General features: G+C 42.8%; 1 protein-coding gene across 18 annotated transcripts in view; it reads right to left on the reverse strand.

The window, feature by feature from the left end:
• Window positions 1-73: 73 nt before the first annotated feature.
• The window catches only part of EXOC6 (exocyst complex component 6), a 93,621-nt gene continuing 75,801 nt past the window's right edge, over window positions 74-17,893 (reverse strand). For 4 of the 18 annotated variants that reach the window (XM_083505869.1, XM_083505864.1, XM_083505854.1 and 1 more), the window contains 3 exons: window positions 3,104-3,216; window positions 2,002-2,013; window positions 74-1,282 (listed from right to left, as the gene is read on the reverse strand). In XM_083505869.1, coding sequence (XP_083361995.1) covers window positions 1,153-1,282; window positions 2,002-2,013; window positions 3,104-3,216 — 255 coding nt within the window. In that variant the 3' untranslated portion in view covers window positions 74-1,152. Of the gene's footprint in view, window positions 1,283-2,001; window positions 2,014-2,641; window positions 2,871-3,089; window positions 3,217-17,893 lie in introns of those variants that run through there. The other 14 variants (XM_083505857.1, XM_083505856.1, XM_083505859.1 and 11 more) reach the window with 7 other exon arrangements.

Consider the following 17,893-nt stretch of genomic DNA (forward strand, 5'->3'; position numbering starts at 1 on the left):
AGGTCCAGGAGGCTGAGACGCAGCATTCCCCCATTAGAAAACAAAAATGAAACAAGCCACACCAAAGGGAGGGTAAGGTTTATATTACTGTATTCGGGACTGTCCAAATAACTTAATACACGGAGCGCATGAAAAGAAGGAAAGAAAGATACATTCTTTATGCAAGTCCCTCGATTCATTTGGTTTTTTGGAATTTAGGATACATTCGCTTTGCGTTTCGAACGAGGCTGCTCCAGTGCAGAAGTTGAAAATTGGGAGGGACGGAGTGGGGTGGGGAATAGCTAGTCCTAGAAACACCCAGATGGACACACACAGACAGACCTACCTACACAACTACACGCACAACATTGGCATCGCGCTGCCTTATCCCTTACGCAGGCAGAGGAAACTGGGGGGGGGCGCCGCGGGGGTTTAAGAATTGTATATAAAAGTCCCGTCGCTCAAATACCCGAGAAAAGTCCAGTTGTTCAAAGACCACCAAGGCCGGAGTCTTGATTCAGGTAGTTTGGAAAGGCTCTCTACAAAAAAAAGAAAACCCTCTCCTTTTTTGCCCCCACTACAAAAAAAGAAAAAAAAATCTGGTATAGAAAACCTGTTGGATCACTTAAGGCTAATAATTTACAAATAATACAGGAGAGTGTGTGTAAATATATATATATTATATTTATATTTATATTTAGAGAGACAGGCAACTATTGAAACAGAAAAAGTTCCTTGTTTGGGAAAACATGACCTCGGGGTTAGTGTAGGGAGCAGCAAAGGCGGATTGCGTGGCAATCTCACCCCCACCAAGTCCTTTGGAAAAGGGGAGGGGGGAATCTTGAGGCATTGCCCGCAGACTGCAAAGAAAGTTATTTACAATCCCACTGTTGCATGTACAATTTGGCATTTTGCCTTGGTAAATATACAGCCCTATTCCACCCCTACTAATGTATGTGTGTGTGTGGGTTTGTTTTTCCTTTTACAAGTTGTTGTTGTTAAGATAGCATTAATTGACAGCAGTGCAGACGCTCAGGTTCTCTCCGGCTCTTTCCATAGGCCGGTCCCTTTCACAGCATCTTTTCCAGTTGTCCATGGAGCAAGGACCCTAACCGGGGAGACGCAGGCTTAGTTTTCGGCCTGCGCCCGCCGGTCTCCAGAAACGCCCGGCGTTCAGGAGTGCTGGGACATCCCGTTCACCAAGCCTCGCAGCTGCCTCACCACCGTCTCGATGAGCTTCTGCTTGTCGCGGTCGTTCTTCCTGAACTGGGCGAAGATGTTGTTCTTCTTCACGTCTTTCATTCTGAAAGCAGAACGGGAGAAAAGGAAAGAAACAGAATTTAAGTTAGTTCGTTCGTTTTCAAAAGAAGCCCAAATTCCCTCCTCATTTGCGTTCGTTCCCAATGCGAAGGGTTTAATGTCCGCAGCCCCCCACCCAAACGCGCAAAAAACGGCGCGCTCGGAACGTTTGAGGTTCTCAAGCAGCCGAGTTTATGGCACCAACTTAATCCGATTTTCTTCCAATCGGAACGGCGTAAAGAGCAGTGTAGGCGAAAACAACAGAGACCCCCGGGAACTTCTAAGGCAAAAAATATTTTAGGATGGCATAAACTTTCCGGGACCTGAGTTCGTTTTCCAAATCTGAAAATTCTGAGCTGGGATGACAAAGAGGGATTTTCCAGTGCACATGACTTTTTTTTTTAATGGGGGATGGAGGCTACACTAAATATTATAGATGTGTGGAAGTATCCATGGAATCAAAGGGAATTCTGTTACAATCAGTTGTTTTTTAAGTTACTTGTACAAGGAACAGAATGTAGTTCATTGTAATTCGTATATGGGCCACTACTTGTAACCATTAAGACACTTTAGTTTGGCTTGAGTTGTTTTTTGTATATTTGTTTGTTTTAGTCAGCCTTCCTATTAATCTCTTCGAAGCGGAACCTTGGGTGGTTCAATACCAAAGGGAATAAATTCGGAGTGACAGAAGAAGTAAAACCGAAAAAGTACAAAAATACATACCCTCTGTGGACTCTGCAAAACGTTGGGGCGTTGAGAAGGGGGAAGAAAGAAAACGAATCAACAGTTAGAAAGGAAGGGGGTAGTTTAAGGTACAGCTAAATATTTATAACGCCTTTACATTTCAGGGTGTAGCTGCAAGCGGTGTGCCTTGAGTCCTAAACGCTCTTTGCTATTCCGCATTTGCGGCGAGGCTGAAGCTTTCAGAGAGCCTCGCTACTTCAACCTAAAGAGGTTTGCTCAGACGTAAGTACCATTCAGCCCAGAGGGACGTAGTCCCAGGTGAAGCCTGCCCAGGACTGCACCTTCCTTCCTCTCTTTCCCATTTTCAAGGCAGCTGCCGCGATCCTTGGAACAGCTAGACTGTGGAGACATCCATCTTTCTCCCTCTCCCTCTCGATCAAGGTTAGATCCTCAGCCAAGGCCTGCCTGCACTGGGGGGCACACTGGATCAAATGGATCAACTTTTTTGTAGCAATCTGATCTACTATCCGGTTAAATCAAAGCACGTGGACTTCTTTGGTGATGGGAATTTTGCATAGCGCAACGCAAGCAAAGACCCCATACTGAAAAGAATCATTTTTAATACTGCAGTTTAGTCACATGTGTGTTGGCGTTTTTCTGCTGGTTTCTCTCTGTCTGTCTGTTTCTCTCTCTCTCTCTCCCAAAGAGTAATTACATTTTTTGGGAATAATTTTCAACCAAAAGGTCCTGCATATTAGGACTTTTACCAATTGCTCCGAGATCCATCCCACACTTTGCCATCTTGCGTGGGCTTCTTTTGGGGGCGCCAATGAAAGGGGACTCGTCCGTCCAAGGAAATTTAGAATGGGCAAATTTCCTAAGCGGGAAGATGCAGATAGTGTGCAGTCCTAATCACCAGAGATCCGGATGGAGCTGCTAAAACCAAAAGAAGCATTTCCCCGTTTGCAAAGGGACAGGCGGCACCTAAGCGCACGCATTTGGGTTACAACCTAACCTTTCCCTATGCGTGTCCTGGGGGGGGGGTGCCCTAGCACTCGCTCTCCTGCAAGGCATTGGTCTCCTGATAGCGCCTGCAGAGATGGCTAGAGGAAGAGGAGGAGGAGGGCTGTGTGTGACTCACTTCTCCAGGAGGGCCAAGGCGGTGGTTGGATTGACGCGCAGGTACTTGGAGCTGGGCTGCCCGTAGTCTGCTAGGTAAGTCGACCAATCCCACACCATGAAGAGATCCAGAAGCTGAAGTGGGGGGGGGGGGCGAGAGGGGGACACACACAAAGTGACGTTAAGGGCCTCTGGGGTGTGGAGTTTCCTCTTGCTCCCAATGGATGTGGCGACTTTACCCCGTCTCCTTCGACCACCAACTTTCATCCCGCGTTAGGAAGAGCTCAAGATGCACAACACGACCCCCCCGGGGGGGAGAGGAAGAAAGCAAACGAAAAAATGGAAATATGCTTCTTTCGTCGTTTTAAAGCAAGCCATTTTTTAAAAATCCCCCGTTTTTTCAAGGCAGAGAGCCCCTGGAACCAATTTCTAATGGTATGAGATTCATCAAATGTAACATCCGCTAATGCTAACGAGCTGGGCTTTGGCCCACAGCAGTTTATGCCACGAAATGTATCGCATAACCCACCCACCCTGGTGAAAGGCGGGAAATAAGTAAATAGGCAAAATCGAGCATAGAAGGAAGTCAATCACAGAAAACAGGCACGAACCGAGACCAAGAGGGGGCCGAGAGACTTCAGAAATACACTCCAGACTTTCGATAAAATACGGAGGCGTTATAAAACATGTCTATACAAATAAAAACCCCACTGGCATGGATACCCCTCATTTTCCAGGGGAAGATGAGCTGCATTTCCAGAGAACCTTAGTATGTAAAGCTCTGCCTCTATTTCTATTTTTCGTATTTTCCACAGCCATTCATGGAGGGCGGGAGGTTGGCTATGCTCTGTGTCATTAATGTGAACAACAATAAAACCATACCAAATAGAAAGAAATTGGTCCTTATTTTGTGGACCTCTAGCGGCTCTAAGTTTATATGTCCATTTTTCGAGTAGGATCGATTCCCACACCTTCGTGCGCCATTAAGAAATATCTTCATTTGTTGAGTACTTTTAAGCTTGCCACACGGCACTGCTGTGTTTTTTTGTTGCAACACAGAACACAGCTTAGTACCCCTTTCGGGGAAGGGCGCATTTCAGCGCTCCGCCTTACAAAGCCTCCGTTTACAAACGCTGTTCTTACACCTTAAAACGGGGGAAAGTGATCACTCAAGTTCCACAGATAATGCAATCGAAAAACTCGTTAATCAGAAAAATTGTTGGGCACCTCTCCTTCGTTTTAACGGGGGTATGCTTTTCATACCAAAATTAAAACGCGTTTGAGTGGAATATGAATGTTCGTTCCAATGCCTCAATGCTCTTCCCACAACACGCTTCAAAAGTAGCCTTTATTTAAAGTACTGGCACAAGGAAACTGGAGGCGAGGAACAGAAGGAGCCGGGATAAAATAAAATAAAATTGGATAAAATAAAATAAAATAAAATCCCTCGGGAGGGACCTCCACCCCGGCTCCTTCCAGCTGCCTTTGCTCTGCTCATAATATCCAGCCGGAGCTGCTGTCAAATCTGCGCGTAATCTTTTAAAAGGCGGCGTGACTCTCGCAGGAAAGCGCCGGGCCCCGCCGCCAATTTGAAGCCCTAATCCCCTCTAAGCCACTTAAACCCAACTTCCGATCCAGGCTTCTCATTGTTTCAAAACTGCCAAGCCCTTCACTCGCTACTTGGGGCGCGGATCGTCTTCCTTCCAGCCCCGGCGGTTTCTGGAGAGCAGGTTGTTTGGCGTCTTTGAAGGAGCCAAGGAAAAGGTGGGGAGGGGTGGCCAAGAGGAGTTTCTCGCACGTTTATTCCTCTGCTCATTATCAGGGCTCGGTTTGCCATTTCCTTTTCGCCTTAACCTGGAGACCGTGGGGCAAAAGGAAGGCGCGCGTAGGAGAGGAACGGCGAGGTCCCCCCAGCCACCTACACTTGCACCGCCTCCGGGGGCTTTTTGACACTCCCAGAGAGAGATTTGCAAGGAGCTCCGGTCTCTCGGCTTCCCAGCGAGAAGGGCCATCCGGGTTTCCCCACGGTGGCCCTCCCAAGTCGAGCGGAATCTTCTTCAGCCACCTAAACTCGAAACCAGTTCCCACCGGAGGAGGAGAAGGAGTGGGAAGGATGAGCGGCGCTGGATGCCAAGCAGACAGAGGCCGGGGAGGTGGGAAGGCTGACGCTAGAACTGTCTCGCTAAACCAAGGATGGGATGCTCAAGTCCCATCAGCCCCAGCCAGCGTGGTCCAATAGCTAAGGCTGAGGGCAGGCTACAGGTTACCCTATCCCGCTACACTTTGCGAAGGCTTTCCTCCTTCCATGCCTCCAGTCCCAAGGCTAGGACTTTCCTTCTTAACCTACACCTGGATTTTCATGGGAGACCAGGCAAGGATGAAGAGGAGTGGGCCAAAGTGGTCCTTGGACCTGTTCAGGGTGCCATCTTCCCTTGCCACTGACTGCAAAGCCTGAGTGCACTGCAGGGGTGCCAATTTGAATAAAATATTGTGAGGGCCCAGGTAACCCCCACCACGCATAACTGATCACATGATGCAGTGCACACCTGCCATTTGAATGGGAATGCCCATCAACTTTGGGGAGGCCCAGCCCTCTCAAATATTTTATTGTGGGGGCCAAAGCCCACATGGACCCTAGGAGTTGGCTCCTATAGTCCACCATAGATGGCAAGGATGAAGGACAAGAGGTTGCTTCCAGCTAGACTTGAGGCCCGGCTTCTCCTTTGCTTAGAAATTAAAGCACTGCTTATCCCTCATGAGGTCCAGAGTCAGGGGAGAGGAGACTTCACAAGCCTCCTCCAGCTCATCTACCACTGGAGGCCGGTTATTTCCATGTTTTCCTAAAAACAGGCCATTCCATAGATTATTGTCACTTCAGTCCGGCAGACACTACCTAAAAAGCCAGAGTCTCACATCTCTCTCTTGCTATTTGTGCCCTGCGCGGTAGGACAGATGGAACTTCAAGCCAGTGCAGTTTTTCCACATCTGCCTCAGAGACCAATTTATAAAAATAAGAGATGTCCCAAATTATGAGTGGGGTCAGAGGACAACATAGGGAAGCACCTCAGCTGGGCAGAGCCATCTGCAACCTTCTTTGAGCCATTTGAATTCTCTTGGCCACAGTGGGCAACTCCTCATTCCTGATCACCTCCCCCATCCTACCCTATAACCTCTTGGCTTCAGAAACCATAGGGAAAACGAGCCCTGCATTTCCATAGCATGCCAACCCTACCCTTTTCTGCAAGGTCTGAAGGAAAGACACATGTATGCAAACATGTTTTAACTAGTATGAATGTGGGCACTTCTGAGGTGGTGATGACAGAAAGAGGGGGAAGCCCATGCCTGAGCAGTAACACTGCAAGCTCTGAAATGTCATTCCACCACCCCAAATAAACCTTTAAGTCTGATTGCTACATACCTCGTCTAATTCACAGACCCTGGTTTCTTACCCATCATTACTATTCTTACCCATCATTACCCATCATTGCACCCCTATTCTTCTCTTAGAAAACAGAAGTAGGAGAGTATAGTTAAAGTGTCAGAAGGGGTAAATAAATCATGTTTGGTGTCCTTGGATTTCGCTTTAAGAAGAGCAAAATCCAGGACTAATCTGGATTTGTCCATGACCCTACAGAACAGCAATTTCATGTGTAAGACGACATTTCTTCTGCTGAGCAGCAAGACCTGTAAGTGTAGCATCAGAGTGTAGCATTTCATTCACCACATGCTAAACAGGTTTCTTGACACTATTCATCTTGGTCGGACTACTCAGCCTATGATAGTAAGCACATGGACCTGGAAGTGAGCATTGGGATTAATGGGTCTTTACTTCCAAATAAGGTGCTTATGACTCAAGAGTTCGTTTTTGTTGGTAGTGCATCTTCATATTTAAAATTAAAAATTAAAAACAGGCAAGAAAAACACACAAAATGGCCTGAAGAAGCAAAGCGTGGTATGCTGATGAATCAAAAACCCTCAAGAAAACTGCTGGTATACATCAGTAAAAATAAAATAAAATCATATTCAGGATTCGGAAGACAAAAGCAAGTTCAGAAGCGTACATCTTACTTAACATGCAATTTTTCACCAGAGTTACCCAAAGGGGAAAGAAAGGAAAGTTTTACTCAGTAATATTTGTCCGAATGAAAATGTCCAAGAATCAATTTATGGTAACGTCTTCATATCTATCACCAAAACCAATATTTTGCCCACAGAATCTCCATAAGAAACTCTCAGCCATGAAACCCTTTTGAAATTTGGTGACACTCACTTTACTAGCATCACTTTCCAATTTTAATCTGATGTAGGCTATCCTACATAAATGGTTCACATGCTGCTCATATACAATTGGCTCAGTTTACAGTACAAAGTTCTGGAATAACTTTCTGTGTAAGCTTACAGCAGGAGCATAAAGAGCGAAATCGTACAGCCATCAATGTTTCTGTCCTACAAACCGTATTAAGAGCATTTTGCATTGGAAATCAATATGACTTACTCCTAAGTAAACATTAATTCAACAGCAAACCTGAAAATCCCTGCTGTGGAATTAAAATTTCGGTTCTTGCAATGTATCTCAGACTTCATAGTCTCTCCATTTAGCAATCCGGGCATGAGACTGCAAAATAAGATGTTTCCATTTTCTAATGCAGGTTGATTAATGTAGTGGGTTTCTGTATTTTTCATCATTCAGATAGATCAAATCAGTGCACTGGATAATGCAAAGCTTTGGCATAGCAAATGACTTCCCCCTGTTTTCAGTTCTTCCCTTGGCAATCTCTAAATTAAAACATTACTCATCTAGTCATAGAGATGCACAATCTGGTAACGAGCACAACAGGCCACCCATTCTTGCACCTCAACCAATTTGCCTGTCCCACCCTTTAATGTGTTTCTTGGTGTGTTTTTATAGTAGACTAATTAGCGCAGTGACAGTTTTTTTCTGGAGTGCTTTCTGACAGTGCAGCTAATTAGGCTCAGCCAAACACCAGATTTATTTTGGTGAGGCATACTGAAGTGCCTGTGCTCTTTTTGTTTTCAAATGGAGAAAATTAAAACGGAACCTGCCATGCAGGGCCGTCCCTGCCACTAGGCAGAACTGAAATGTGGCAACTGCATCAGGTGGCAGAGACTGGAAGCAATGGGCGCCCTGCACATGCATAACTAGCCTGTTGCGCCCTCGTGTTTGGCAAAGAGCACCATCTCATTGCCAGTATCAAAATAAAATGCAACTGCTAGTCCAGTTGGCTTCTGTAAATGGAAAAGTGGGGAGGGGGGCATTTTGCAGCAAAATGTCTAGGGGTAGCCCTGTCTGCCTAGTTATAGCCCTACCCAAAGAGGGTACCATTCGCAGTGTGTGACGTTTCCTGGGATACTGATGCAGCATATTCCCATATACTTTATCATGCCTCTATGGTTGTGTTAGCTACTGCACCACGTATCCAAGTAGACATTGGCAAAATGTTTTGCAGAAGGCTGATTAATCAAATTTGGGGGGGGTGTCACACTTCAGACTATCCTGATATATCATCCTTGGGTATTCTTGAAAGAAAACTACACATATCCATTCAGATATAATGCAGGCCGACTGTGGACTGCGCAGGGTGGCTATTTGAAGAGTAATGCGGGTACTACTCCTCAGATTTATCAAGATCTATGCAAGAAACATTAAAGCTGCACTACTCAAAATACCGTATTTTTCGCTCTATAACACGCACCTGACCATAACACGCACATAGTTTTTAGAGGAGGAAAATCCGTAGGCATGCCACCCGTAGGCATTTCCTCCATAACATGCACAGACATTTCCCCTTACTTTCTAGGAGGAAAAAAGTGAGTGTTAGGGTGCAAAAAATACGGTACTTCAGATAGTTCCACTGTTTAAAATGACACTTTCACATCCAGTTCAAAGACAACCGAGGATCCTATGCATGTTTACCCAGAAGTCCCCCTCTGTTCCTTAGAGTTTACACTCTTAGGAAATGTAGAATGTACAACACGTAGGCATACAAAAACCAGCCTTTAAAAAATCACACGCATTCTGCATCAAGAGAAGCAGAACACATTCTGTAAAATGGGCATATTTTTGCACAATTCTGTTTGCATTAGTAATGGGACAGAGCAGGGAGCTAGGCAGGACGCTGAAGCTTTGCCCCCGGACCACGGAAAAGACCAATTATCCCCACATGCTTTCAAGAAAATTTCTGCAGCCACACAAAATGGGGAAATTGCTTTAAAAAGAAAAAGAAAATTGGGAATTCTCAGGATGCCGAGTGTGTATCCTGCGTCTCCCTTTTGTGGAAAATAACCAAACAGACCATATAAATATGGAAAACATATATAGATAAGCAAAATAGATGTACTTGAATGGCATGCATGTGCCACTGTATTTTCTGCTTTCGGTACATATCCTATATGAACAGGAACAACCTTCAACGCCATCGCATCAGCTCCAGCCTCAAAGAGGAGCAGCAGGAGGAGAGTAAGCAACGGCAGAGGATGTAATCGCATCCTATGCTCAGCTGAAAGGTTACACAGCAGCCTCATTAATTCTAGAAAGTTTCTTTTTTTCTGAATGCCACAGCTTTACATGCTGCGGAAGACCAACACGCACAAGCAAATTACATAAGCAGTCCAATTATAAACTTCCCTCTCCCCTCCGGAGGGCAGGTTCAGGGGTTATGTTGGGACAACTCCCGGGTGAAGATGGTGCAGATAGAACAGCGAGCTGCAGCGACAGCAGGATGGCTGCTTGGTGCTATTACACACTTATTCTTTGTCTCACTCTCAGCTTCGCACCTTGCTGTGCGTAATGGACTTTGACAGCATGTATACTGTATGCTGTGGGTGGGCAAGAGCTGCCTGGTGACCTAGTCTTTGCAACCATGTCCTGGTCACCTGCATATGATTTGGCACTCAGGCGATGCACCGTCAAGACAAGGAATAGGATAGGAGGCAGCATCACTCCCATATGTGCCTGTAAGCCATTTCAAGGAGCATCTGTATGGTGGGAATTGCATCTGTTCCTCATAGACTGATATGAAGAACCTTTCCATCAGTTCAGCTTACATTAATACGCAGAGAAAGGCAGGGTATTAACCATCCTTCACAGCTTCTCCAAAAACAAACAAACAAAAGATTTGATTCACTTTACTCACTATTAACATGACTATTTCATGCCTTCCTGTTTGTGGTATGAGGTTTCAAAGGCAGCTGGCAGTAACGTTAGTTATTTTGTCCACACAAGGCTGCAGAAGATAATCAAAGTGGTTTACTGGTACATATATATCATTTGAACTCTCAAGTCCTTGAAATGTGGGTTGACACCTGCAATTGCTATTAGCTTTCCAGACTTCCTATGTAGTTGTCATCTGATTAGACTTCAGAGTCAATAGTAAATACAGTGGTTTAAAAATATGTCATATGTTTTAGCTCTAGGCACAATAAAACCCAGGTATTAGAATATCTCTTTAACAGGATAGTTCTGGGAGTTAAGATGAGGGGGACTGGGCATGAAGGATTTCAAAGATTTGTAATCAGGCGCTAATGCAGCTACTGTGGGGGCACGCTAGCCGGGGATTTTTGCCCTGGTGAAGCCTTCAGAGGGGCACCATTGAGGCGCCCAGCCTGTGTGTGCACACACAAGTGTGTGTGTGTGTGTGTGTGCGTGCGCGCCAAGTGTAATAAAGCCTAGATTCACTCGTCAAATGCATAGACCTAATTTAGAAAATGAAGCAGAACTATTTCTATTCCTTTGCTATATGAATTAGGGAAAATACACTTTACCAGTATAATCGTATACTTGCTTAATCAGAAGTCAGTCACACTGCATTCAATAGAGCTTACTCACAAGTGAATAGGCATATACATCTAGGGTATCTAGTATTCTCATTTCAATGAGCAGCTTTCACAGTTAGATCTAGTATTGGTGTGACATTTTGCAGTTATGTCCGTGGAAAAGTCCAGGTTACAGGATCCAGGTATTCAATAGGATCTAGCAAGTTGTTATCTCACTTCACTTTTTACCTCACTTAAAATAAAAATAAGATGCATTTGCTTAAATCTAACAACACAAAGGAAAAGATAAAGTGGAAAGTATGCTATATAATGCATCTGAATGAATTAAGTATGAGAAATTTAAAAACCAGCAGGACTAATATCGCTGCTATACAGTAATCCATTATATACAAGATGCTAGAAAGTCTAACAAGATGCTAGAAAGTATAACAATCTATTTAAAAAAATCCATTATATACAAGATGCTAGAAAGTCTAACAAGATGCTAGAAAGTCTAACAATCTATTAAAAAAAAGAATGTCAGTAGGGACAGGGAACAGGGGAGGCCATTGAAATATATATATATTAATATTTATTGGTCATCTTTGGGAGTAAAAACTCAATTGAGTTTCCATAATAAGATAACCAAAGTTTTTTTGTTTTGTTTTGTTTTTAAGTTATAAAACCAGCAATAACAAAAACATACATCAATATAGGAGTGTTTGTGTAAGAGAGAATGTGTGGGAATATGCATACGTGTGTGTGTGTTTATATATTTGTAAATTAGACACTGTGTGTATGTGCATGTGTGTGTGTGTGTGTGTGTGTGTGTGTGTGTGTGTGTGTGTGTAGTTGTGTTCTTGAAGAGGTACATGACGTAATGCCTGTAATCTTTTCTGATTTGGCTCAAGATGCTACTGTGACTCAGAATTCATCAGAGGAAACAGAGTGTACATGTTCATTTCCACTGAAACAGTAGAGGCATATAATCCTAGGAGATTTAAGTCCTGTAATTAATATAAAGGTGGAACAGGAAAAGAATTTGAGGGCAAGTCCAATCAAAAGGCAGATACATCTGCCAAAAATATATACACCAGCTTACAATTGTTTATGGGGATGTCAGTGTTTTGAACTTTTGTCTTAATTGTTTCCCAGACTGTGGCACACAGATCTAGTTAGTGTGAATATATGTGCTAGTTAACATGGTTGTGCTCTACACTAGTTCCCAATTTTGAGCCTTTCCACATTAGCAAATGTTGGCTCTGGGACACAGTGTTAACTTTAAAGTATTTACTTGGAGTTGCTTTTTTAAAAAGTGGCTGTCCTTAACTGCCTAAATATATGCTAAATGCATTGGGTTGGATCCAGAGGAAGTTAGTTATGCACTACTCATAACAACTTGAGTCCCACTGATTTTGGAAGAACTAAAGCACAACTAACTTCCTCTGGATCCAACCATTGATGACTTGCTAGATGTGCACGTTAAGATCATCATTTTCCATAGATGAAAGGAGCCTGCTGCAACTTCATTACTCCTCTCAAATTCAATGCATTTCTAAGGAAAGCATTGCATTAATGGTATGTCAGACAAAGAAAAGATGGGGGGAAATTAAGACAATTAATGGGAAATTAATGTTATCTGTCCTCTCAGGATTCATTTTCTTATTGCACCTAACAAAACAGACAGCTAGAGAAGGACAAGAATAGAGGGGCAAGTAATGTCATAGTAAAGGAAACACACAGAATATATACATACTTTGAAAGACACTAGAAAAAAGGCATTATATGCAGGCATGTTTCGCATAATCAAAAAATGAGGTTTTAGGATGTCCATCTTTCCTAAACAATGCTTAGCTAAACCTGAAAGGCACATTCTCGTGCATTTATTCTTTTAAGACACCAAAAAGGTAACGGAAGTGTGAAGTCCAATTTAATGCAACAAAAGTGGCAGATAATGCTACATACTGTAGGAGGAACAGGAAATAATGGGCTAAATTACTAAACCACAGGTACACATTCTCTGACTGCATACTGAAGATTTCAGAGTCTGAAATCGAAATAAGGAAAAGATTTCCTGGATTTCAAGATCTTTCACATTCAGCCGCATCTGAAATGGTCTTTCAAAAGTCCCAGGTCTGCATGAAACAAAATTATGGCTCAATCTGCTTTTGTTACTGTGTCTTTGATGCTCTGGGAGAAGGGTTCTCTGTCGGCCCTTGGATTATTCATAAGCAGAGCAAACAATTTTGCTGAACGAATTTATAAGCTTGCCATAATCATGAGCTTTTAAGCAATCCTGGTGGTGTTTTTTTGTTTTGTTTTGTTTTTGGATTTGCTCCATCAAAACACAGCTTGTCAACCTTGCGAACAGTTCCTGGCATGTTCTTAATCCAAACGGTCAGAGCTTTGCTATGAGCAGCTGCTTCCATTTTAAGAACCTGCCTTATATACCAAGTCAGTCCATTGGTCCATCTGGCTCAATTACGCTCACACTGACTGGCAGCAGCCCTCAGACAAGGAGACTGTCTCTTCCGGCTCTACCTCCTGGAGATGTCAGGGATATTTCCTGTCCAGTTCCTCTCCTCTCACTAAAAAGGCTGGTATAATACTTGGAAGAGAGAGGACTCATTCTCTTACTTTCCAATGGTTTGACATTTTCACCACCCTCTCGCCTTAAATGCAGAACTGTTCAGTGCTGAGCAGAGGGAGAGGGATTAGCTTCCAACATTTTACACCTACCATCCTAACCTCTCCCGTATTCTGTTCCTCCTCACCATAAGCTTGGCATAGGTAAACAGACTGAACTTTCAATCATAATAATTTATGACAAGTTGCTCACCTACACAAGGAAGTGCCCAAGACTTCCAAGCAGGCATCTGATGCCCGTTGGCGAGTGGGACACTACAATCATATTGTCGGCATAAATTCAAAGTAGCCTAAGAGAAAACAGGTAGGAAATGAAGCCCTTCTAAATTGACTACTATACTATCGATATAAATGTCAAATGGAAAAAGAGCAATAACTCAAGCTGCCGCCTCCTCCTATGGAAAAAGATACGCCATCTGTAAATAATCCCTTTTGACCGTATCATGGGAGGGAAATTTCTTGCAACAGGTCTGGGGTATAGTTGAACTATCAACAGAAGCAGGGCTATGGAATGGAGGAGGATCATATGCAGTGGGAGAGGGAGCCCCTTCCACGCACCACCCATGATTGTACTAGTAGCAGATGGTTGGGGCTTCCGGTCCCACCTGCCTTAATGGAGGTAGCTCCCATGACAGTGGGGGGGATTGTTGGTGAACAGAAAGCAAGGATGACAGAGGGTAAATCACCCTTGCAAATCCCCCCCAGGGACTGGGGGGAATGGGCTTCACTCACAGTTTGTCTCGGTACCTGGCTCTTGCTCCGGCATAAAATGTGGGAGGGAGGTGCCGAGTGCAAAAGCACTTTGCCTGGGGAAAAGCCTCCTACGCCGCCATTAAGGAACAGAGGTTCTCTGGTTAATTGGCTCTTTAAAGGACTTTAAAGTACCAGTGCATGATGGAAAACGGTTGCAGCAGCACATTATGGAACATATCAGCTACATACATTCTAAAAAAATGTTTAGGGGGACTCTCATTTTCCTACTCATATTGAAATACTGCCCCTCAATGAGGGCAAACTTAGATTCACAAAATGTTTAGGGGTATGCATCCCCCCAGAAAAAAAGTGCTGGCTACATGGATCAAAGGTTTGAATCGAGATAAGATTTTATTCAATGTGAGAGTCAGTTGGGAGGAGGGAAGCCCACGGTTTGTTTATTCCAAGTTTCTTTTATATATTTATGATTCAGCAACCCTCTCCGGAATACAAAACAAAAAGATATTTACAAGTGAGGAAGGGACATTGGAGTAATATTGATATGAACTGTGGGAAAACTGTGTGTGATCTGAAATGAAGAAAGGAGGGGAAGCTCAAGTATGACTGTTGGAAAGACAGCATAATTCCCCTCACCTCTGATACAAAACAAAAGACAAGGAAAAAGAGACTGAGATTTGTTTGTGCTACTGATGGAAAGCAATCCAAAATAATGTTTAATTGGGTCATAAATCTCTAGCTGAAGGAAAAGAATTTGGGGGCTGTGATAAGAATGCTGCAGAGATTCTGGGAGTTGGAAAGGAGTATTAAAGTGTGTTCGAAAACTGCCCACCTTTTCCTAGGCTAAGGGGGAAATGATGAAGATCTGTGACATGTTTTACTAGTGAGACAGAATGGTTTATAGCAGACAGTCGCCTGTTCTGAGACATTGAAGCAAGGGATGGAGAGACAAGACCTCTGAAAAACTTCAAGATTCAGTTCCTCTCGAAGTCACGATTGGAGAAAACAACAGCTAGGAAGTGAAAGAGACACCATACAGTGGTACCTTGGTTTACAAACTTAAACCGTACTGGAAGTCCGTTCTTAAACCAAGGCGTGCTTTCCCATAGCAGCAGGGGACTCAATTTACAAATGGAACACACTCAACAGGAAGCGAAACATGTTCTTATTCCAAGGCAAAGTTTGCAAACCAAAACACCTACTTCCGGGTTTGCAGCGTTCTTAATCCAAGTTGTTCATAAACTAAGCTGTTCTTACCACTGTATATGGACAGAAAGAATCTCCATGAACATAACAGTTCTCACACACAGGGCAGAATGAAGATAATAGTTTGAGTTCCTCACTTGAAGCTATAGATTTACATATTGTAACATGAGAAATGGAAATCATTAAATATGTAGCTGTTGACTAAGGGATTATTGTTATAACTGAAATGTAATTGACATGGAACGCAGTGATATAAGATCGGAAATGCACCCAAACCATCATGCAGGAGCCACTTTAACTAAAATTGGAAGTTGATTGGCATTTTGATAATTATATAATTTAGGAATTAATTGTTATTGTTATAATTTGGCTGTTATTGGGGGTATATTGGAAAATAATTATTAAAATATAGATATATAAGTAATGAATGGTGGGGTGGGGAGTGGTGGTGGTTCTTATTTGACCTTCTGCGAACAGGAAGGTCAGCACTGTGCAAACATACCAGCAGGAACACGATGTTGGCTCCACCAGGGTGCTCGCACAGCGCCACCTTCCTTGTTGCCTTGCGCCTCCCACTCTCACTTCCCGCAAGCTTCTCGCTTCCCGCAAGCAGCGACTCCACCATTTGACTGTACCAGTCTTTAACTATGCTGCCAGTGTAAGTTTGCTGGCAGAGCTATTCCAGCTCTGCCAACAGAGCACTATGCCAGCAATCTGTTCCACAAGATGGAGATGCACCACTGGCCAGCACAGCAGGTACCTGCAGGTCAAGTCCTTCAGCTACTGGACCTCAATTATAAGATTGTGCTTTTAATACAACGTATTATTTTCTCAGTGGCTAACTGGAGCCACCCAGTTGTGTCACTCAAGTAAAACATATATACAGTATTCAGATGTAAATTTAATATTGATTAATTGTTTTAAATGGTCATTGTCATTGTTTTTATGTTTTTAAGTTGGTGGATTTGTTTCAATCTGCTCCTAATATAATTTGCCACATTTGTAATTGGATTTGTTGTTTTTCAGAGATTAATGCAAGTTCCCTTGAGTGCTACAATACAATGGTCCTATATAAACTAAATTAAAAAAATGTATTAAAAAATAGCGTAATAAATGTTTTTAACAAAAGTCTAAGTACATTAAACCTCTATTAAAAGACTTACTATTTTCATGGATCTAGACATCTCTCCTTATAACTTGTTTGCCCTAGATCTGATCAAAATCATTTTTCCTTTATAAAAGTTCCTCTAAAGTTTCTGATTTTAATACCGTTAAAATTTTAACAAACATTTTGTTGTCTTCATTGCATTATGCTTAGTACTGGAAGTATTATTCACTGCAAAGGTCCTGGTGTGCCTGTTAATTTATAACAATAAATAAAAATACAATAAAATACTCTCTGTGAGAGAACATATACAAAGAATTGTACATGGCTTTTATACATAGGATTTGAACACAACTGCATTTTAAAATAATATTTTCTAATAATGATTCGTTCCCAATGCATTGGTTAAAATCAGTGGCAATTGTTTCCCTGTAATATGCTTAGGACTGACGTTCTGCTAGTCTGTCTATATTATAAGAATAGTTATCTCAGCTACTGGATGGTCAAGAGACAATCTGGTAAACCTGATCCCATAAATTAAAAAGGCATATTCGTGCAAGGCATGGGGGTAAGTGCTAGATCCAAGAGAAGTCTTTGAATTAGCTATATTTTTAAAAGTTCTGTTCCTTTCTAACATATAGGTGCTTGGAAATCCATTTGTTGTATCGGCTGCCCAGTAATGAGTTAACTCCCTGCTATTTGAACCCTCAAAGAGCTAAGGCTGAACCCTGCAGCCTGACTAGTATCAAAAGAACAAAAGAATATGTGGGAAGACATTTGTGTGAGGAATTCCTATAGCTGACCCCAAGTTATGTGCCCCACTATTTGAACCTAATTCACATCTTCAAATACACCACTCAGCGGTTTAGTTCCAAGATAAAAAGGATGTTTGTTGCTTGCTTTGAATAACCTTTGGGGTTTAGGATTTTCTTTCCTGTCACTACATTCCTTTAGGTTCAGTTTGAAAACTGTAGGTAACAAGGCTGAATTTTGATCCAGAATATTTGTTAACTCTCATTGTCCTTAAGTGATTTTGGCCAACATTTCAGCTATTCTTCAGCCATAGGTGACCTTGTACTGAATGTCAATTTTTTAATGTATAAATGAGAAACTCACTGTGGTGCATTATAATAGGAACACAGTCATGTGTAAGCTACTCCACATATAGTGAGGTCCCACTAGCCTGCTCTTTCAGGTATATTCAAGTCCCACACATAAAAGCCATACAGTATTCTTTGTAGATAGTCCTTTGAGGAGTACAGCTCCTTCAAGACAGTTAGCTGGGAAAGAAAAGCAACAATGGAAATGCCATATGTGCTGGATTCATTCATGATCAAACTCCAAAATAATTAAAGAAGATAAGGTTCTATA

The sequence above is a fragment of the Podarcis liolepis genome (assembly GCF_965112155.1).
Source record: "Podarcis liolepis genome assembly, chromosome: 5".
NCBI classification, from domain to species: Eukaryota; Metazoa; Chordata; class Lepidosauria; order Squamata; family Lacertidae; genus Podarcis; species Podarcis liolepis.